The 21942-nt window shown below is 36.7% G+C and overlaps 1 protein-coding gene across 2 annotated transcripts in view; it reads left to right on the forward strand.

The window, feature by feature from the left end:
* Positions 1-21942, forward strand: part of FSD1L (fibronectin type III and SPRY domain containing 1 like) — a 27657-nt gene extending 5715 nt beyond the window's left edge. Inside the window, exons 4-13 of one of the 2 annotated variants that reach the window (XM_042823054.1) lie at positions 2874-2975; positions 6072-6094; positions 7924-8045; positions 11400-11609; positions 11935-12033; positions 13051-13177; positions 18291-18385; positions 18852-19103; positions 19449-19537; positions 21230-21942. In XM_042823054.1, the coding sequence (XP_042678988.1) occupies positions 2874-2975; positions 6072-6094; positions 7924-8045; positions 11400-11609; positions 11935-12033; positions 13051-13177; positions 18291-18385; positions 18852-19103; positions 19449-19537; positions 21230-21352 (1242 nt within the window). In that variant the 3' untranslated portion in view covers positions 21353-21942. The remainder of the gene's footprint in view (positions 1-2873; positions 2976-6071; positions 6095-7923; positions 8046-11399; positions 11610-11934; positions 12034-13050; positions 13178-18290; positions 18386-18851; positions 19104-19448; positions 19538-21229) is intronic. The other variant, XM_042823055.1, reaches the window with a different exon arrangement.

A 21942-nucleotide genomic window follows, 5' to 3' on the forward strand; every position in this document is an offset into this window, starting at 1 on the left:
ATTTTTTTTTTTTTTTTTTTTTTTTTTTCTCCACATGATCTAACTTGTATCCTTCTTTTGCCTCTTAAATCTTTTTCCTTATTTGCTTATACATGGCATTAAGGAAAAAAAAGAGCCTTTATTTCATAACTTTAAAGAAGCTCAAGGAATTGTTTAATGCAAATTCCACAGACCTCCTTACTATGTCTGCTTTACACCAGTCTTTAAGTAGGAGGATAAAGCATTTCGGAATTTTTGGGTATGTATCTCAAGTTTTGCTTTCCCATGTCGAGTTTTATTTTTCTCTTCATGTCTGCTTTAAGACCTTCTGAACATCCTCAACAGATGGTGGTCACGTGCTTCTAATTTACTCAAACTTTAAGTATTTAGTACTTCTCAGTGAATAACTTCTAGGAGCAATTCAGCTGCTGCTTCCATAGTTTATTCTACCATATATATAGTTAGTGAAAGCTGAGGTTCATCTTGTAACACTTCTGGAGGGGAAAGCTATTTCAGTAGTCAGATGGTAGTCGGCATGCTGTCTGACTTTACTGAGAAACTTTCTGTTAATATCTGTTAATTTTCTGGAGCTTAATCTAATTTGATTGAATGGTATGTTTAAACGCATTCTAAAACCTTGTTACTGCCTGGTATGTGTTGAACAGGGGAGCTACTATTTGCATTGGATGAGGATGAAAACAAATATAGTGTTGCAGATAACTGACATGGTCGTTAAATCACTTATTTATCTTTCAGCTTCGGCTGTTATCTAACTTTTTGGTCTAAAGGACGTTCTCTTGATGACAGATCAAAATTCCTCTAAGGTGCACAGCAAGAGTGCTTTTTCCTAACAATGAACCTATTAAACCAAACTGACAAAAGCTGTTGTGTTGAACTCATCAATCTAAACCATTACCATTGATTGGGATTAAACTCTGTATGAGGAAATCAAAAGCTTTCAGTGTGGTCTAAATTTCATGTTTAAGAGAATTTAAGGGACTTTCTTAATTTGTCCTGAAACATTTATATTGGTCTTGCACAGTAGTTTAAAAGGCTGACGATTTCATTTTTAAACTGGTTTCACAAATTTTCTTGGATGTTAGTGCTGAAAGTCCAGAAATTACTCTTATTCCTTGCTTTAAAGATAATTTTTTTTTTAGGGCGGTGTACTTTATTAATGCTAAAGTGTTGGACGATTACAGCCAGAGTCAATGGCTCTGTGTCCAGGTTGAGGCCAGTGTTGAGTGGTGTCCTCCAGAAGTTTGTCCTGGGAGCAGTGCTCTTCAACATCATCAACATTAAGGACAGAGACAGTGGGATTACTGCACCTTCAGCAGATTTGCAGATGACACCAAGCCAAGTGGTGCAATTGATAGGACAGAAGGAAGGGATGCCATCCAAAGGGACATTGAAAAGTGGATCCATGTGAACCTAATGAGGTTCAACAAGGCCAAGTGCAAGTTGTATTTGCGTCAGGACAATCCCAGTTGTATATACAGACTGAAGAAGAACTCCTTGAGAGCAGCCCTGGGGAAAAGGATCTGCACATTCTGGTGGATGGAAGGCTGGACACTAGCCAGCAGTGTGTGCTTGCAGCCTGGATGGCTAATTGTACTCTGGGCTGCATCAAAAGATGGACAGCTAGCAGGGTGAGAATTGTCACCATCTGCTCTGCTCTTGTGAAGCCCCATCTGCAGTACCATGTCCAGGTCTGGAGCCCTCTGCACAAGAAAGATGTGAAGCTGTTGGTGTGGGTCCAGAGAAGGGTGACAAAGATGGTGAAAGGGCTGGAGCACCTCTCCTACAAAGACAGGCTGAGGGAGCTGGGCTTGTTCAGCCTGGAGAAGAGAATGCTTTCTAGTACTTGAGGGGCACTCAAAAGGAGACTGACTTTGTACAAAGTCTGTTAGTGATAGGACAAAGGAAATAGTTTTAAACTGAAAGAGGGCAGGTTTGGCTTAGTTGTCAGGGGGAAATTCTGTACTTGGAGTGGTAAAGCACTGCAACGTGCTGCCCAGAGAAACTGTGGATGCCCTGTTCCTGGATGTGTTTAAGACCAGGTCGGGTGCAGCCTTGGACAGCCTAATCCAGTGGGTGGCAACCCTACTCACAGCAGGAATTGGGACTGGGTAGGTTTTAATGTTACTTCCATCCCAAGCTGTTCTATGAAAATGCTACTTGCTATTAAATTGTTTTATTACAGTGTATTATTACATGGATAGAAAGACATGTTGAATGGCTGTAGAAAAGCTGCTGCCAGGTGTAAAATGTGCATGTTGTTTGACCTGCGTTTTGTTTACAGTCCTGTGGAGTGTCTGTAATTAATCTGCTTGGAGGGTATATCCATAGTTATGTTAGAGGTTCCTTATGGACTACTTAATTTACTGGAAATGGTAGTTTATTAATGGTAATTGTCAATTGATCCTCAAAAAAGTTTCTTATTGCTCTTCTTTCTCTGTTCCTCTTTCCTTGCCATCATTCATTATACTGTAGTGCTTCTTTTTAAGATACTTATGCCAATTAGAGCAGGATAGGAATAAAATGCCTTACAGCTACAAGTTCATTGATGAAGGACAATTTTGAAGGTAGAAATAAGAGCGTATATGGACTTTGGCATTTCATAGCTTTTGTAAACCTAAACATGTCTTAAAAGTCAAATCTGCCTTTTATAAACCAGTTCAGCTCTATTCCCCTTTTGGGTTTGTGGAATGTGCTCTATACCACTGTGCATGTGTTAAGCACAGTGAAGTTCTAGTTAAAACTCACTGTATGTCAACTGACTAACTAAGGTAACCTTATAAGTAATTAAAGAGGCATAGCAAAGCCATGTAGCTGTAACAAATAGCAAATAACTTTTTAAGTACAAATGCATAAAGATATTCTTTTTTCTTCAGAATCAGCTTAGCCAGTGTAGTAGTGCCCTGGAGAGTTCTGAAGAGCTGCTGGAACTTGCTGCGCAGTCGCTGGACATAAAGGACCCTGTGAAATTCTCAGAGGTAGAAAATGTTAAATGGATGTATGTTAGGCAGGTGCTGGTGTTTGGATTAATTTCTAGTAGCTTCTGTGTTGTGGTAGTGGACTCAGCAGAGTACTAACTGTGTTGTTTAGCCTGCAGTATTGAGTTTTAACTTGCTTTTGTCAAGCTGGCCTTTTAAGATGTGGTGTTCAAAGAAATTTAGCTTGTGGTCAAGCTCAAATGTGATCATCTGAGAGTGCTCACAGAACTATATGAATAAAGTCCAGTAACTTTTCCAGATTAATCAGCAGGGGCTTGCAATACAACTGCAAATCTTCAGGCAGTTCTTTGGAGCTTTAGTATCTACATTGAAAGTACAGGGTAAACCTGAACATCTGTAGTAAAGCTTTTAACATGGGCCATGGTGGACTCAACTTTGGGACTTTTGTTGCTCTATTGCAGATATGTGATGCTGATGATTGGGGAAAAAGAAGTTGCAGAGCCTCCACTTAGTTCCTATATAAGTACAGTTAACCTGTCACAGTTGTCTTTATATTATTCTAGTATCAGTATCACTTAATGATACTTAAGTATTAAAAGAGTTTGAGACCTTATGCACACAGCTGTGAGGCCTTTCTAAATTGGTCCATCAGAACTGCTACAACATGCAATCTCTGCTAAAATAGATGCTGTCTTGTTTAGTGTGAGGAGGAAGGAAAAGGGAAGTCTTTTTGTAGATAGCTAACAAGTTCAGCAAATCTGTATTGATGAAACCTTGTGGTAATCAGCCCTTAAGACCATGGAACTCATATTTATGATCTGAACCCTTCGGCTTTTCTGAAAGATCTCATGAAACTGAATTCAGGACAGCTTTTCCTATATTTCCCAGAACTTGCTAATGTATTTGTATGCTGTGAAGGCTGGAGCCAGATCTGGGCCTTGCACTGCGATTCTAATACAAAAAATGCAAGCTTTATCTCAGCACACTTACAAATGAGAGCCAACATATGCCTAGCTGGAAGAAGGATATGTTTACAAACGAGTTAAACTGTTCTAGCTATACACTGATCCAGTACAATAGGTTCTCTAATGTAACTTGCTTTAATAATTCTCACAATAGCAGGCTCAGCCCCACCGTATCCATGACCAAGTTACTTTGTCTTTCTGTCTTTTAATGGGAACAGGAACAAAGGATTGGACAGGAAAGCTGTCTTACATTGCCTTTTAGACCTCTTGGCAACATGTGTGCTGTCTTGCTTTGAATGTCAGTTTTGATTAATTTGCCTTGAAAAGTAACAATTCCTAAACTAAATGTCTTTCCTAGCCGTTCAATTTGGGTTGTCTTTTCTGACTTGTAGTGATGTACAGAGATTGTTAGATGTAGAATGTAGCTTTGTATTCTCTCTGTTGTTTGTTTACAGATAATCTGTACTGTTTTGTTTGGTTTTTTTTTTTTTCAATCAAATATGCAAAGGCAAGTTATTGGATGTTTAGGAGAAAAGGTCTTTAAATTTGGAGTTTGAGGCTTAAGAGGCTTAACAGGAGTCCAGTTCACTGAGCTCCCAACATTCAGAATCTTTTTACAGTAGCTTGAACTTAACAATGTCTAAGGTGTTTCAGGCATAGTAATACTGAATTGACTATTAGCTAGTTAAATCTACTGGACTATTAACTGGAATACCTTTTTTAATTGGTGTTTTTTCGGATCCTGCGATAAATCCATTCAAGAGAAACTAGCTCAAGACTAGGTTGTATTTTTTAGTGTAGTTTTTTTTTCTATTTTTAATGAATTAGGTAACGTGGAGGTCAGAGCCTCCCTTCCTCTCCTCTTTATCTAGTGAGGATGTATCAAGCTGTAGCCCAGTATGTAGTATGAATGAATAGATATGAATAGAGTGAATACCAAACACATGCAAGAGTGCTGTGGTTGGATAGGATGTGATTTGACACTGCTGTGCAGCCAACATGAAATTGGCTGAGAACCCTTTTTTGGCAGTGGTCTGGAAACTAAATTCAAAGGAGTTAAGACAGGGCTGTCTTGCAGAGAAATGTGTTCACTGAATCCTGAATGCCACATATTCCACCAGTTGTAGAGATTACGAGGAAGGGTTTGTAAGTAACAGTGACTTGTCTACAGCTGTCACATAATCAATAATAGTTCCAATGAGAACTTTGGTTTGATATAAAACAAAGCTATCTCTTAAGCTAAATTATTTATGAATATTTGTTCTTTCTACTTCCTGCTTTGGAAACATAACATTATTTTTATATAGGAGGGAGATCTTTTTTTTTTTTTTTTTTCTCCCCACTCATTTATACTTAGAAAAAAAACTGTAGGTCCCTCATTTCTTTGGCTTGCAAGTTTGTGCATAGTCTTTGGGAAGGATGGTAGTAAAGATGAATACTACCTTAGTAGCAGTGTTAACTCCAAATAGTGATTCAGCAATTCTCACTAAGCCATCACTAAGACTTCTACAATAATGTTTTCAGTTCCTCCTGGTGGAGGACTGGGATTTTTTTTCCAAATGCTGGTTAAGATTTGTCTTTGAAATATGACATTGGTTCTGCACCTTCTTCATTGTTATTGCTTAAATACTGAGGAAAAACTGTGTTTTGTATTTTGGGATTTTGACATACAGTGACTGCCTTTTAGGAAGTGGTGTTGGAGTAGCGCAGTGACTTTCAAAGGGAACATGTTAGTCCTATTTTTTTGTGTGAATGTACAACATAGATAAGTCAAGTATGGCTGAATGCCACTAAACACTTTGCAATTTAAATGAGAATAACAATCATTAAGCTTTACCAACTTATTCATGGGGCTCTTTTGAAATATGATGGAGAGTAACTTAACTGATGCAGAGAAATCTGCAGAGACAAAATTATGGACAGGAAGTTGGAGCTGGTTTTCTGTGGTTTTTGAGACTGATTTGTTTCCAGGTAATATACATTGTTGCAATTCTAACTAACACTATTAACATGCTTTATGGAATTTTTTTAATGCAAATGTTGAACCTGTTTTGATTCTCAAACCTGAGCATAGAACTGAGATTGTTCTGTCTTCTTGCATGGTACTGCCTTTGAGACTTGCATGAAAATGCTAACTACCTTCTCTCTCTTCTCCCTGATGTGCCCCAAGGCTGCCAGACAGATCAAAGATAGGTACAGTACAAAGCCTACACTTTTTGTCTCTTTGAATTAGTTTTGTCCTTGAAAATGCATTTATTTTTAAGGAACATAGTCAGCTTGAATCAAATTCATGGATTCTGCTTTCTTAAGTGTTCCTCATGACGTCGCAACTTATGAAAGAGAACTAAAACTTTTTTTCCTCTTCAGTGTTTCTTGCTGGTTCCAGACCTTTCATCCCATGATAAAAAGAGATGTTTTTAACACAGGGAAACATGTCTCTACTGCAAAACTTATGTTTGTTTTAGTAGCTGGTGGGTGAGATTGAATAATATTTCAAGCTGACTCTGCTCCTTTAAATTGTGATTAAGTCTTGATTAATTACCTCTTAGAGACTTTTGCTAGCTAACTTCAAGTATTTCTGATGATATCATTGAACTGTTTTAAATTTGCTATTTCTACTGTTTTCATTGTGCCGTGTCTTGAAACTACTGCTTAGAAATGGAATGTTTCTGTTTCAAAATAAATACTAAGGTTTTCTTAAGCTGAAAGTGCTAATTGTACTCTGAGAGTCTGACATCCTGGTTCAGAAAGTTTCCTATGCTGTGGGTAACGATTTGTAAGACCGCTCATAGGGTCTTACCTATGTATGTTACTCCTGCTGACCAAATTGGTTTGCTTTCAGCTTATGTATTTTCAAAGGAGAATCTGCTTGTCTAAATTGTCTTGATGTTAATGTAAAATGAATAATAGATTGAGAAATTTTCACTCTTCCAAGGGTAAAGAACTGAAGTAGTTAACAAATCAGATGGATGGTGGCAATGATAGGTATCTTAGCTCTTTAAAAGTTAATTAATATTTCACCATTAATACTTAGAAGGTATCCTCTTATCATTTCTGTTTTCTTGAAATGCTCTGCAGTCTTGCCTTTAAACCGATTGTGACAGGTTGTCTCTATAGTATTGGCACTTCAAGAGAAGTTTATGATGTCTGAAACTAAGTTAATGTTCTGTTATAGCTAATCAGAATGCTTCTTTTTCTTAAGAGGAGATTTAGTCAGGTACAGTCAGGTCAGGTAGTGGAATCTGGCTGTTACCTGCCCATACTGACTTTCAGGAAGTTAACTGTGCCTTGGGATATTGTCTGTTTTACTGTGCTCATTTCATTGTCATAATTGCCTTCTGTTTCCCCAAACGATAATCTTCTCATGCTTGTATGTTTAATATGCACCTCCCATATTTATTCTTCTTTCTTCACTGCCTAACATTTAAATGTTTTTTTTTTTATCATTCTTTAATGTAACTGCAGTTAGCACACAATCGCTATTATATGCCAGTGAAGAACATAATACTTCATGGGAAGTGATACGCATTAGGTGTTCTAAAGATGTATCAGACCTGTGAGTGTAGACTGGGTGACTATCTGCTAATGATGTCTATTTTGTTATTAAACTCTTTTTACAGCAGGGACAGACCCTTGTTCCATCTCAAATCAGTGTCATCAGGCCATGCGGCAGAATTTGAATGACTTCTGTATTAAAGAACCAGAAAATAGACTTACTCTTTTATTTTGGTCTAGTCCAAGTAGTACTGAGGTGTCCTAAGAATATTCATAATAAGGTCTAAACTAAGATTCCAGAAGGGGAAATGGAGTAGTGCTTTGATATGTCTTAGACATCAAGACTATTTTGGAATCTGTGCTAAGCAGTTATGAGAAACTAGAACATTTTGTAGTAGTTTAGGACATTTTTTGGCTAACAGTTCGAAATTAAAAATACAAGTGATCCAATTGCTGTTTCTGAAACTGACTATAGGTCTTTAAACAATGCAAAACATGTTTTGCTAATACTGCTTCCCTGACTTTAGAGTCACAATGGCTTCAGCATTTCGCATCTCTCTGAAACCAGAGGTCAGTGACAGTATGACTCACTTGATGGTGGACTTCACCCGCGAAAGGCATGCACTCCAGGCTGTTAAGTTTTTGCCAGGTAAAACTGTATGCAGTGAGTTTAATTTGTTACTAATTCAGTAAATGACTATATTAAAAAAAGAAAGTCTTCATGCATCCTAATGAGCAGTGTTTAATTGGATGTTAAGCGGAGTATCTTGATGGTAAAAGTTTTCCAGTTTTTTTGTTCATTTCTGCATAACATGGCACTTCTGAGAACGATATTTATGTTTTTTTCTGAAGTGGGAATACATCTTCCAGGTCACATGGTTTTGTGTTTGGTTTTTTCTTGAGTTGTATGTTCTTCTGTACATTATGAAGCTACTTGAAGTTTCTGAAGGCTATACCTGGTAGCTTGATGCTTGGTGATGCACTGAAGTCCTAATAACCTGTAGTAAATTGTGCATGGAACTGCAAGCTATTAAGTTACTTATGTGAATATGATATGATATCGTATCATATGATATGATATAAAATACATGGTAATGGTTATCTACTATGATAGTGGAACTTTTGAATCTTCTGTTGTGTTTTAAACTGGCCTGTACCTCAGCACCATAAAGCCATTTGCTATGCTTGCCTGCAACAGTATGGGATAGAGAATTGAAAAAAATGTAAAAGAGCAAGAAGTTGTGGTTTGAAGTAAGAACAGTTTAAAACGAATGGGGTAGAAAACAAAGAAAACCCTACAAGAATTAATACAAAAACAAATGGTGCATGGTGTATTTCCTTGTCACCAGCTGGCTGATGCTGTGCCAGTACCCTAACAAAGACAACTCCTTCTGGCTTTTTTTGTTCACACTGACACAGAGTCATAGTATCACGAAGGTTGGAGAAGGCTTCCAAGATCATCTACTCCAAGCATCTACATACCACCAGTATTTCCCTACTAACCCGTGTCTGTTAGTAACATATCTGAATGTCTCTTGAATACCTTCAGGGACAATGACTCAACCACCTCCCTGGGCAGCCCTTTCCAGTGCCTGACCATTGTTTGTGAGAGGAAATTTTTCCTAATATCCAATCTGAATGCCCTGGCACAACTTGCGGCCATTTCCTCTAGTTAATGCTAGTTACATGGGGGCAGAGGCCAAACTCCACAGATGGTGATGGAGAAACCTTAAAATGTGATGAACAACAGGAGCTGTTCTGAAGACTTCATCATATGGTGTGGAATGTTCCTCTGATCAGTTTAAGCCAGCTCTTCTGGCTGTGTCCCCTCCTACTATCTTGTGCAGCTTCCTCACTGTCAAAGAAGCATAAGAATCAAATTTTGTAGTATAAACACTGCTCAACTGATGTGTTATCAGTGTTATTCTCATCTTAAATCCAACACACAAGCACCATTCTAGGTGGTATGAATAGCAGCCAACATGAACATTGTCGAATCTGAGACAGAATGCTATCACAACTGCTTGGTGGTAAATTTAGATGATATATTCCAGTGTATGTTTCATATTTTACTCATTTCTTTCCTACTTTCTTTCCACTTTGCCCTTGACTCATACTAAGAATACAGCAACAAGAATACTGCTGGCAGGGCTATATGTCACTGTTCCAAATCCGTGAAGGACTTGGCAGCATCAGTTTACATTTTGCACATCTATATTTTATGCTGTAGATATATTACATAGTAGCAGGCATAATTATCAATATTTTCCATACTTATCTAGCACTGTCTAGTCAGAAATTCCCATTTGTATTCTTAGACTCTGTTACTCATTGCCTTGTATTCTACATATTAGGGAACAATCTAGATAATCTGATCACGTTGCACACACTTGTAAAGGATTAGAGTGTTAAAATCTGACTCCAAACATTCATGATCTTATATCTGGACAAAGATACAATTTAGTATGACCCTCCTTATATGCGAATTTTTCTTTTTCTTTTTAAATGCAAAAAAGTTGATATTGTTTGGGCTGTTCATTTGTAAGCTGGAAAGTTTTCTGGATATAGCTTTCTATTTTCTGTAGTGCTAAGCTATCAAGTAACTATCAAGTAACTCTGGCACTGAAACCTGATAGCTCAAATTTATAAGCAAAATTGACCTGGTGGTGTTTCCTGATGTGACCTGATGTGGGAAGTTGAAAACAATCTTGATGTTGTGGTGGAGCAAGACTTAAATTTTTGCTTTTTCTTCTGAGCAGCTTAGCTGTTCTCAAGCATTTCAAACCTGTGCTTGGTTGAGTGTACTTTCCTTAACCAAAGGGAGAAGAGTACAGACCAGCAGTGCATCTTAATATTTGAACAAGTAAACATGGAAAGGTGTGATGTGCATAAAACAAACTAGACATCCTTCTAGTGGGGATGCTCCATCTAGAAGCTGATTGTATGTAGGCAGTAAAATTCATCATTCACATCTCTAAATGTGACTTCAGTGTAATTAAAGTGATGCTACTTGTCATCAGTTGTTATTGGGAGGAATCACTGCTAAGAATCTCTTCAAGAAATAATAGATTCAATAGCGCAAAGACAACCTAAATATAATTAGAAACTGGGTTAGTTGGTCATAACTGTGGAAAAATGCACAAGTCTTTGAGTAATATGAAAAGTGGTGTGGTATTTTTTTTTTTTTTACAACATCTGTAGTTCTGCTAGTCCTGTGGATACATCAGCATTGTACTTCTCTCAAATGTTCCTGCTTGATATGTTGACTTCAGGCCTCTTTGAAGCTTTTGTGAGTGCTGAAACAACAAAAATCTTTTGCAAATCCCATTTCCAAAAGCTTTGAGCAAGAAGTGCTTCAAAAACTTCAAAGTACTTGAAGTCACTTCAAACAAGTGACTTAAGTGCTTTTCAATTTCATGAAAACAGACTTTTGTTTATAAACAAAGCTACTGCATCTTCTTTAGTAGATCTTCAGAATTCTGTCCCCTTCTTTTAAGACAAAAGATAAAGAGGGAAGAACTAGATAACTGGGAGCTGGCTAGTGGGAACTATTTTATTGTTGTCTGTGGTGATGGATGCAAAGTAAGTGATAATGTTTGAGGGATGCAATTGGTATTAATCAAAAGACTCAGAAAAATAAAGCTATAAATCTTTTTAATGTTACCCAAAACATATGATCATAACTTTGGGCTTAGTTCCTCTCTGCTCTTACATATGCTTATTGCTTGCAGAAGAGGATTAACCTAACTTACTAACAAAACCCAAATCTGTGTAAAATATGATGTAAATGTTAATTCTGATGTCAGTGTTTATTCATTTGTGCATATTAAATGAAAGTTATGCATAGTCATTTATTGTGCTTTGATAATGGAATTTATGCCCTAGAAGAAATGAGTGTTAGTGGGCTGTAGGTAGTTTCTGAATTCTAATAAGTACAAGGAGAACATACTGTATTGACTCTGTTCTCTCCTTTGAGCTGATTTGTGTATTTGTTTTCCTGCAGTTCCTAAAGCTCCAGTGATTGATTTGGCAGCATGTCTAGTCATTGATAACTGTATAACAGTATCATGGAGAATGCCTGAAGAAGACAACAAAGTTAATCACTTTGCACTGGAATATAGAAAAACCAACTTTGATGGGCTTGCTCGTGTAAAAGATGAACGGTCTTGGGAACTGATAGACTATATTAAAGCTACTGAATATATATTATCAGGTAAAGGCTGTTTATACTTAAGATCTAAGAGTATTGATGTAACTTTTGCTTTGAAGCTTAGCAGAGTATCCATTTGTCTGTATGTAATGAAATGTCATTTGTTTTATTGTGGTCTTGGGTGCTTTGAGCAGTGACAGCTCTTTCTCATATTTGGACTACGACGTTTTATAAAAACTCACCTTTTAAATTGAGTTCATGGTGATACATAAATTTGTTTTTCTTCAAATTCAAATAAATGAAAGACTGCATTATAAAATAGGTCTTAGTCTTGTAAAGTAGTCAATGGTTAATCTCAGTTGCATTTTGTGAACATCTACTTTTTTAGGTCTAAAATTTGATACAAAATATATCAACATTAGAGTACGAGCTTGCAACAAAGCTGTGGCAGGGGAATACTCAGATCCTGTGACTCTGGAAACAAAAGGTAAAATATGGAAGACTCTAACCTTGTCTTATATCGTAAGAAGCATTGAATGGTTGGAAGGGACCTTAAAATGCACCCAGTTCCAAATTCCTTGCAAAGATCAGGATAGCCCCTTATCAGAAGAGGCTGCCCAGGGCCCCATCCAGCCTGGCCTTGAGTGGCTACATGGATGAAGCACCCACAGCTTCTCTGGGCAGCTATGCCAAGGCCTCACCATCCTCTTAGTAAATAATTTATTTGTCAGCATCTAACTCAAATCTCTCCTCTTTTAGTTTAAAGCCATTCCTCCAGTTTGCCTGTGAAAAAGTCAGTCTCCCTCCTGTTTGTAAGCTCCCTTTAAGTAATGCAATGAGATCTTGCTGGAAACTTCTCCAGATTGAACAAGTCCACTTACTCAGCCTGTCTTAGCAGAAGGGGTGCTCCTGGCCTCTGATAGTCTTTATGGATATACAGAAACTCAATTTCTGCATGCACATGCTTCTTGGTTTTTTTTAAGATGTGTGCTGTTGAGCACACATAAAATCATAAAATCTCGAGTATACTTCCAGCATCAGTCTAAAATAGCTGATTGTATTAGGACTCACAGAACAGTTTATTTATAACTATCTCTAGGGGATTCAGCATGCTGTATTCATTTCCTTTTCTTGGGATGGAGAAGTTGACTGCTGCAAATGCCAGGTCTCTTCTAGTTTCATGCATCCTCTGTTTTCATATCTGTAATGGACTTTGCATTTCAACTCTTACGTTTTATCCTACATGACTGTAGTCCTTATTAATCACAAATACCTCGTTGGAGAATCAGTGCTGTGGTGCATAAGAATGAGAATGGCTTTTTAAAACAATTGTAACTGTAAGAGTCTAAGTAGGCTGTAACTAGCAGAAAGAGCCAGTTGAATTTAATTAGTAACACTGCAGCATTATGAAGATGAAAAAATATTTCGATATAACTTATACACTAAAGGTAGATTATTGTTCTTTAAGGTGCTTCTTTACTGTTTCACATTTTGTCTTGACTAGCATTTGTGTTTGATTTGGACAATACTTCATCTCATCTGAACTTAAAAGTTGAAGATTCCTATGTTGAATGGGAACCTACTGGAGGTAAAGGCCAAGAAAAAGTAAAAGGGAAAGAAAATAAAAGCAGGTAAGAACTCTGTAAATATATTTATTGTCTGAAATGCATTATCTGGCAGTTAAAAAGGGAGAGTGGGGAGAAATTAAATTGATGGTACAACAGTGGAACGTGAAAAGAATTTTCACTCAGAATTTTTTCTCTGCAAGGAATGTTCATTCTTTGTTTCTTCTCTCCTGTAACAGATGTAGAGGCTATTTCTGGAATCAGTCATAAATGTATAAAATATTAAGTTGAATGTAAGTCTTGGCAAAATAAATTTGCCAAGGCGTCAATCGAAGTTCTAAAATAAGATGAAGTAAATGTTGGGAAGTAATTGGTATTCAGCTCTAAAATTATGTCCAATAATTTTGCAGATCAATACTTGTAAACAGACAGGTTTTCTACTGTAAAAATAATGAAGGAAATATCTGGCTGCTGTGTCCTTTTGGGAAGCCGAAGTTAAGAATGAAATTGGTACTATAAATGTTGTTTGAATTTATCTTAACTGTTACTGGTGAGGAAAAGGTACCAGTAAAACAAACCAGATAGTGGAAGATAGTAGAACATACCTTTTCTTAAAATGTTTTGGCCTCCTGGAGGTTGGCTTGTTGTTACATGCACAAATGTGGTTGGCCAAATCTGCCACAAGGGCATGTTGCAGACTTGTCCACCAGGACTCCTACCTGTTTTTCTGCAGAATTGCTCTTCATTCAGCAGTCCCCCAATCTTTCCTATTGGGTGGGATTCTTCCACCTGGAAAACCACATCCCCAGCAGTGAGCATGGTGGTCAAGTGATACTCTCCATAGCTTCTAGCCCACTTCGCAGTCCATATCCCATATCCCACCATTGAATATGTGAAAAGTGAGAGTAGGTCAGTAGTCTTGCTAAAGTAAAGGTGTGAATGGTGTCTGTCACTTTTCTGTTGCCCATAGAGCTGGTTAATTTTTCCTCAAATTTTTCGACTGGAACTTCAAAGCATAGTTAGCACTGCTCGAAATAATACAGGAACCAATATGTTCCCTATAGGCATATACTGCCAGAAGTATGATAATAGTGCTATTTTAAAAATGTGGACAATTTATTGTAATAATGGAACAGTTGTTTAATGAATACTTCTGTCTGACAGTGGCCAGAATACTGTGCTGAAGAGCAGTAAAAGGTGATAATATACCTCATTCTTAGGATCTAACATCTAGTTTTGTTGTGAATCTTTGCTAAATCCCTTTGCTTGATGTAGTGAGCAATCTAATAGCCTTTATCAGTAACAGCTTATGTGTGCTTTATAAAATTCTTAAGAATTTGACTGTGTATTTACAGATTGTGCATGTTTTCTAGTGACTGGAAAATAGTCCTATAAGAGTACCTCCTGGTGTGCAGGATGTGTGATTTGCAGTAGAATTGTGCCTTCTAGAGTTTATACAAGGACTCCTGTTATTTACAGATAGATATTTCATCTATACGTAACCTGTATATATCCATAATATGTATTTTTAAGCTTCTGCCACTTGGTGACTTAATGGTGATTCTTCCAACTGCACTTATTGATCATTTCTGAGGATTTTAAAGTAACTTGATATTTTTAGTTCTTATTTTTGAATCCAGCTATTTTTTGCTTCTGAACTTGTATAATAGTTGTTTTGGATCAGGAAAAACATGTTTTCATGTCTTCCAAGATCACAGAGATTAACCTGATGTTATGTGTAAAAAAAATTAATGGCAGTTCTACCTACCGAATGAACTTTTCAAGTGAGAAAGCATCATTTTTGTTATGAAAAGGCTGTCAAAATATTCCATTATTCCTTGTATAACTGTGTTTTCAGTTAGAACTTCTGTTATGATTGTCTATTAGAACTCCTATTTGAGAAATTACTTTTTTTGCTCTCTTGTACTTTTTCACTGGTTTAGTAGTTGTGGGATCAAAGCAAATGCCCAGGTCTTAATTTCACATAGATATTACTATTCTGTGCTATCCATCAGGAGGATATGTTTTTGTTTGACATGAGCAGTATTGAAAAATTTGTGTAGGTGAAACAAGCTCTGCCTATAGTTCTGCAACAGGAAGCTATCAATTTCTGCTAAACTAGGTCTTAAGCCTGCTTCGGGGATTGACTTCTTGCTCTGTGAACTTTGGGAGTCTTGTCTCTTGTTTTTGTATCTATCAGTGAAGGGCTTCCCTAGTTTTTGCTTTTGGTTTGGTAGAATATGGTCATGTTCAACTGTGTCTCAAGCTCACCTTTTCTTGCAGGAGATTTAGGATCTTTGATTCATACAGGAGGCTTTTCTTCCCTGTCTAAAAGTACCAGTGCAAAATTAGTCTGTATTAGAGGGTATAAAATTTGAAGCTAACTCCATGGTTGGTGAAAAGGCTGTGGTAATAATTGTTTCACATGGCAAATAGACATCTTCTAAGGGTTGGAAGGACGTGATGGCCGTAAGGTTCTTAATGCTCTGTAACACATCTGTAAGACTGTATTAATGTCTTGGGCCAGACTGGAAGGGTTTTTGTGCAATCTGATCTAGAGAAAGGCATCCTCGCTTATGATGGAGTTGGAAATAGGTGGTCTTTAGGTCCCTTCAAACTTAAGCCATTCTGTGACTTCTGATATCTATCCTTAGTCTTCTCCAAAAGAGAATGAATGTTGCTCAAAGTCATATTTTTTTCACCAAAGAAAACAAAAACTAAGGCTAGCTGCTGTACTACGGATAACAATCATAGTCATAAGACTATGATTTTGTTATAGAAGAGTGGAAGAAATACATCAGTTACTTTATTAGCTAATAAAATCTGTGCTGCATTAGAAAGAGGTCACCAAACTGGCTTACTGCTATAAAATTTCCTGCCTTTCCATTTCTGAAGGGAGAGATAAGCACTTAAAAAACAACTTTAAATATTTTTTTAAAACTTTCATGCTTAATACTGAATGCCATTGTCTGAACTGGTAAAGGCTGTTAGACTTAGTTGAGAATGCCTGTGCAGGTGGCCATTTAAAGAAGATCTGAAAGAAATTATGCTGAAGACTTTTTAATGCATTCCTGACTTTCACAAAATTCTAGCAAAGTACCTGCTTTTCTTGGAGTCATTCTCTAAGTGGCCACACTTGCTTTCTGCCTAACTCAGTTATACCTAATCTTACAGAAAAATTGCAGTGGCTTTTGTTGGATATGCAAATGAATGGCCTATCTAAAGCAGGATGGATTCTGCAGTGTTTTCCCTGAAATTATGCTTTAATTCTTGGTTTTGCTTTGTTTTGTTTTGTTTTTATGCAACTGCTTGTTTCTTTTTTTCTTTGGTAAGTAAACGACAAGTTTTCACATTAATAACATTGAAAAGCTTTTGATGTGGTTTGGATTACTGCATGCTACTCACCTGGTTCATGTAGTTCATGCAAGCAAGTTAGAAGGTTGGCTAGTTTCTGATCAGTATTACTAATTTATATGCTAGGTTGTGATGCTAAAAATAATCATCAGTTTGAGAGCAGTGATTTCTTGAAGGCTTCTTTGACTAGATCAAAATAAGTGAAGATGAACAAGATATTCTTGCATGTTTTTATATGATAGTTTAATGCCAATCAGCTTTTCATTGCCACCTGACTTTATTTTAACTGTGATACTAGGCAAAAGGGGCATTTTCCTACCCCTAATGAAATGGTGTTTGAGAACAATTCCAGAAAGTAGAAAATAGTGTAGAATGAGTCAGAACAGTAGCAAGCTCAATTTCACTGTACTTGTCCTAGTACAGTGTACCTAGTACAATTAGCATTACCAAACTGTAGCTGAACTTGAAAGTTAAAGGGAAAACATCCTTTTTTGTATATAAGCTCATGCATACTAGACTCTGGGGGTTGTGGATTTGGAAATCTCCCTGAAATGTGTCAGAAGTAACATGCTTTCTGTATTGTTCAAGTTTTGTCAGTGAAGTTAAAGCTGTAAGCTACATAGCTGCTTCTGAGAAGTTAAACGTTTTTGCTGCTAATTACTTTTAAAATAAGACCCAACATGATTGTCTGATTACCGAGGTTTAATGTTCACTGTAGTTCACTAATAGCTTCCATTTTGTTTAACGATTAAATTTTTAGGAATTATATTTTTGAAAGGATAACAAAGGTAAAAGAAAATGTTTGGGAACATTAGGAAACCTCATGGGTTAAAAATTATTCTCTAAAACAACTGGTTGCTCACTAATATGTTCTCCAGTACACAGTTTTCTGCATTTATTTTGTTACTAATTCCTAAGGGAGATTTTCTGATCATACTTGATCAAAAGCAAAGCCTTTCTTGATTAGGATTAGACTCTTAAATTTTATAAAGATTCCTATGGTGTTGCTGCACGCTCCTCAGCACAGTGCGTTATGGCACAGCTTAATTTTGTGTGTGCTTTGAAAGACTTAGTAAATAAACAAAATTCCCCCTTGTTCTATATGTATTTTTGATATTTAATTTTTTGAGGAGAGTTGTGCTACATTAAACTCCGGAAGCCTTGCTTAATCTCTTTTAATTCTGCTTAGATTTGATATCCCTGGGTTTTGTATCATCTTTAGTGTGTGTTTTTTGAAATTACAGTTATTGTTTTATTCCTTTTGTGGTTCTTCATTGGATTACACTCTTTCTTGGGATTTCTTTCAGTTTATCCAAGCAATATGTATACTGAAAAACCTGTCTTTAAGATAAGACTGGTTATTTTCTCCTTTCACTGATACTGAAATTTAGGTATCTCTGCGTCAAGTATCAGTAGTGCATTCATACTCAACTGTTGTAGCTGATTTATGTGGTTTATTAGAAGTCTTACGCAAAAAAAATAAGCAGTCCAAAGTTCTGAGTATTCCAGGCAGAATACTGGTGTATGTAGAAGTCTATGTGCCACACATCTACTTTTTTCCATTTGTTTCCTTTCTCTAAACTTGTTACATCTTGATATTTTTTTTTCCTTGTCATGTTTTCCATCTCAGCTTTTGTGCATGTGTACTAGCTGACTATTAGATTTGTGTTGCTAGTGGCTGAATGTGACTCTGCCATTTCAGTAGCTTGTGTATGTTTTTTGTAACGTAACGTTTTTTGTAACGTAATTGGCTCTTGCCTTGGAAGACTTGTTTTGATGTGTATTGCTGTAGTAGTGTGCAAATCTTGAACGGTTCTTTTCTTAGAAGTGGTGCATCTCCAAAGAAGACATCTATTGGTGGAAAGGCCATGGTGAAGGGCAGCAGAGATCGTTTTGCTGGTGAATCGTACACCGTGTTAGGTAAAGTGAACTTTTTTTTTAACGACTTTGAAGTCAGTTTAGATAAGAATCTGAGGATAAATCTGAGTTCATTCAAAGCTGTGTACTTGATGCTGCCCCACACAGGGGTAGTCTTGCCTGGTTAGCACCAGAATTTTGACCTATACTGAGTGACCTCAGGTCTTTCGAAGTCCTCTGTTGCAAAACTCTTAGTGACTGGCATTCACAGCTTTTCAACATGAGTTAATGTTAAATGTATCTTGTCTCAGTGGATGTAAGTCTCCTTTTTCTGCTTTATATTTCTTATCTACTTATACATTTTTATTTTTTTTTGTTATTAGTAGTTCAGATTTTTCTGTTTCAAAGTCTTTGCTGTAAAGAAGCTAAAATAGGGGAAACCTAACTGATGCCTGTAAGGAAGTAAAAATAAGATACGAATATAGCAACTAAATGTTTGTGGTTTTTTTTTTTTTTTTTTTTTTAATAGGAAACAATGCTATTGAAAGTGGGCAGCACTACTGGGAAGTGAGAGCACAGAAGGACTGCAAATCCTACAGTGTTGGTGTGGCGTATAAAACTCTGGGGAAATACGATCAGCTGGGAAAGACTAACGTAAGCTGGTGCGTCCATGTCAACAACTGGATGCAAAACACATTTGCAGCAAAACACAATAATAAGACCAAGACACTGGATATACCTGCTCCAGACAGATTAGGAGTATACTGCAACTTTGATGGAGGTAAGCTACAATTCTATTAAATTGAGCTAAAAAGCTTATTTGAATAATGGTATCTAGCTGAAGCAATGCAAGGCAAAGTTGTACATTCCTGATGCTTCTGTTTGAGTCTCTTACAAAAAGAGACAGAGCTGTTTGTGCAATAATGCTTATAATGTCAAATGGCCTGAGTTCATCTATGAAGACACAGCTGCTGAGAAATCGTCAGTCGTAGAATAAACTAATTCTGTTCCAGGAAAATTATTCCTGGAATAATTAGGTGTTTTCCTGGAAAAGTACCAAACTTGCAGAAAGTTAGACAGCAGCAGCATTAAGCATGTTTTTCAGCTTGCTTTTTGCCTCTTTCAGGTCAGCTCACGTTTTACAATGCAATCTCAAAGGTGCCACTACATACCTTCAGAATGAAATTCACACAGCCATTGTTACCAGCCTTCATGGTCAGTATCCAAAACTTTGATCCATTTCTAATACTGAATATTCACTTTGCTGAAGACTAACAGTTGTGTTTTAAGGGTGGAAATGTGGATTACTGCTTATGATGAGTACTTAAATGTTTGTTCCCTTTTTTATTTCATACAGTGCTTGCACTACACCCTGACACTTCACTGGGGCAAACTCTTGATTACAGATGTCTCAACTATAAAGCACTTCATCTTTATAAAAGTCCTTGTAAATTCATTGTGTTCTGTTACCTGATGATCCTGCTACAATAACTGATCCAAAGTGATGCAGATGAAAGCCCAATATGCTAAAAGCTGCCAGAGCAGATATCATGAAATAAGACTAGATTAAATGCATCCCTCTGAAATAAACATTTGAAAACTAGAGTGTTTTAAAAGCAATGAGATTTTCTTGCTAGTCATTTCTCTGGTCTGCATGCCATTTTTCTGCCTATAAGCTAATCAATGAAAACTTGCTTTAACTGTGAAAATTCAAATCTGCAAAAATGCAAGAGAAAAGAATAAGTTACTGCATACTTGTTTTTCCTTTAAGGGCTTTGAACAAATGGAGTTGGAGGCCTCAGCTGCATTATAAGCTGCCTACCAAGCAGATCATATTTGGGGAGCAGGATATAGGCCTGGGAGGACTGAGGCATCTGAGGAGGCTGTCGCTTTAGTTCATAGTAACAACTCAGGTGTCTGGACACTGACCTTCTACCTCTTATAATCCAGCCCACAGAAAACGTGGCACTGTAGTTCTATTGTGTAATTAGGCTGATTAATGAAGATTTCCCAGGCAACTTTACTTCTCATCATACTTTACTGTCAGACATACCACTACAAGTTGATTATGCGTTGCTACAGCTGACTCATAAATCAGTTCTTAAGACGTGCAAGGGAACACTTGCTTGTACAACTCAGCCTATTTGTTTTCATCTCACACAGAGTTTAACAGTTTAAGTTACTGGCTGCAGTCTCTATTGCACTATTGATGTTAACTTGAATATAGCTAAAGTAAAAAAGGCAAGCTGCTTAATTACAGCTGTTGTACTGAAATTTATTTGTGCAATTAGGCACACGTTCTTTAATATCATTCAGTTGGAGAATAGATGTCCCTTACAATGGCAGCCCTGAATCTCCTCAAAACTGTTTTTCACATTGACCTATGTCAGCGTTCGCATTCACATCGTTCCAGTGTGACATGACAGAACTAAGCACTGCTTTCAGACACTGGACAACTCTTGTGTATTGGTTGTAACTGTCATTAAGTTAGGATATTGCTTTGCTGTTAGGATATCAGTCTTAAATATAGAATTTTTATTTATTTATTTATTTGTTTGTTTGTTATAAACTTATTTGGAAAGTACAGAATGTGAAGCATCTCAGAGTTTATGGTGTAATGCTAGGGCCCTGGGCAACCTAATCTAGTGGGTGGCAACCCTGGCAATGACAGGGGAGTTGGAAATAAATGAGCTTTAAGGTCCTTTCCAACCCAAGCTATTTGATGATTATTCAGAATTGGCTTCTGATTTAAAATGTTTCTGTATGTGATGACTAAAGAGAAAGAGAAAACAAATGCAGCTGTGGGTTAAGTTCTGTGTCAGTTCCACTATGGGAAGGGAGAGCAAAGTATAACTGCTTCATAGTGTTAAGATTTTTTGTGAATATTTTTTTTCCTTTCTCTTTCAGATCTGGTGTGGTGGTCTTGCAGTAAGTACTGGTTTGCAGGTGCCAAGTGTTTTCACTGCACTCCAGGAAAATCAAAATGGATTAAGGAGATCAACTAGTAATCTAAATAATATTGCTCAGTAATGTCTGTTGAACACTTGTATTGTTGAATGTTTTTTTCAGTGTGGCTGCTATGCGATGAAACTTGAGAATTGGTTTGAAAAATGGGTGGGAAAATCAAGAGCTGTAGCTATGTACTTTTCTATTACTGTACTTAAGCATTTTGTTATGGACTTGAATATTAATTTTGTTACAAATATTTTTCTATGAAGAATATAACAAATAGTGTTTGTTTTTTTTTTTTTTTTTTTAGCTCTCCTAGCAAGAATTATTTGACTACAGATTAATACTACTGGTCTTCCCATACAAACATGAGATAACAAGCAGGCATCTCAAAAGAATATCTATTCATATAAGAGATTATGGGGTAGATATGAAGAAATAGAGCAATCTGTGCTTTTTTTCTGATTTTAAAAAAAAAAATCAAAAACTAACACCTAATTTACTTTTGGATTGGTAGTCATATGTTTTCTCCTACAAATCCCATAAAATATTTTTTTTATCTCAATTCTTACCTGGAAGTTTAGTAGTAGTGAAATGATTTATTAGTGGGAGAGCTTTAAAAAAAAAAAAAACCACACACACACACACACACACACACAAAAAAAAAAAAA

Source organism: Centrocercus urophasianus, unplaced genomic scaffold (genome assembly GCF_019232065.1).
Source record: "Centrocercus urophasianus isolate 14NV4802_14NV808 unplaced genomic scaffold, USGS_Curo_1.0 seq_21, whole genome shotgun sequence".
In the NCBI taxonomy this organism is placed as follows: domain Eukaryota; kingdom Metazoa; phylum Chordata; class Aves; order Galliformes; family Phasianidae; genus Centrocercus; species Centrocercus urophasianus.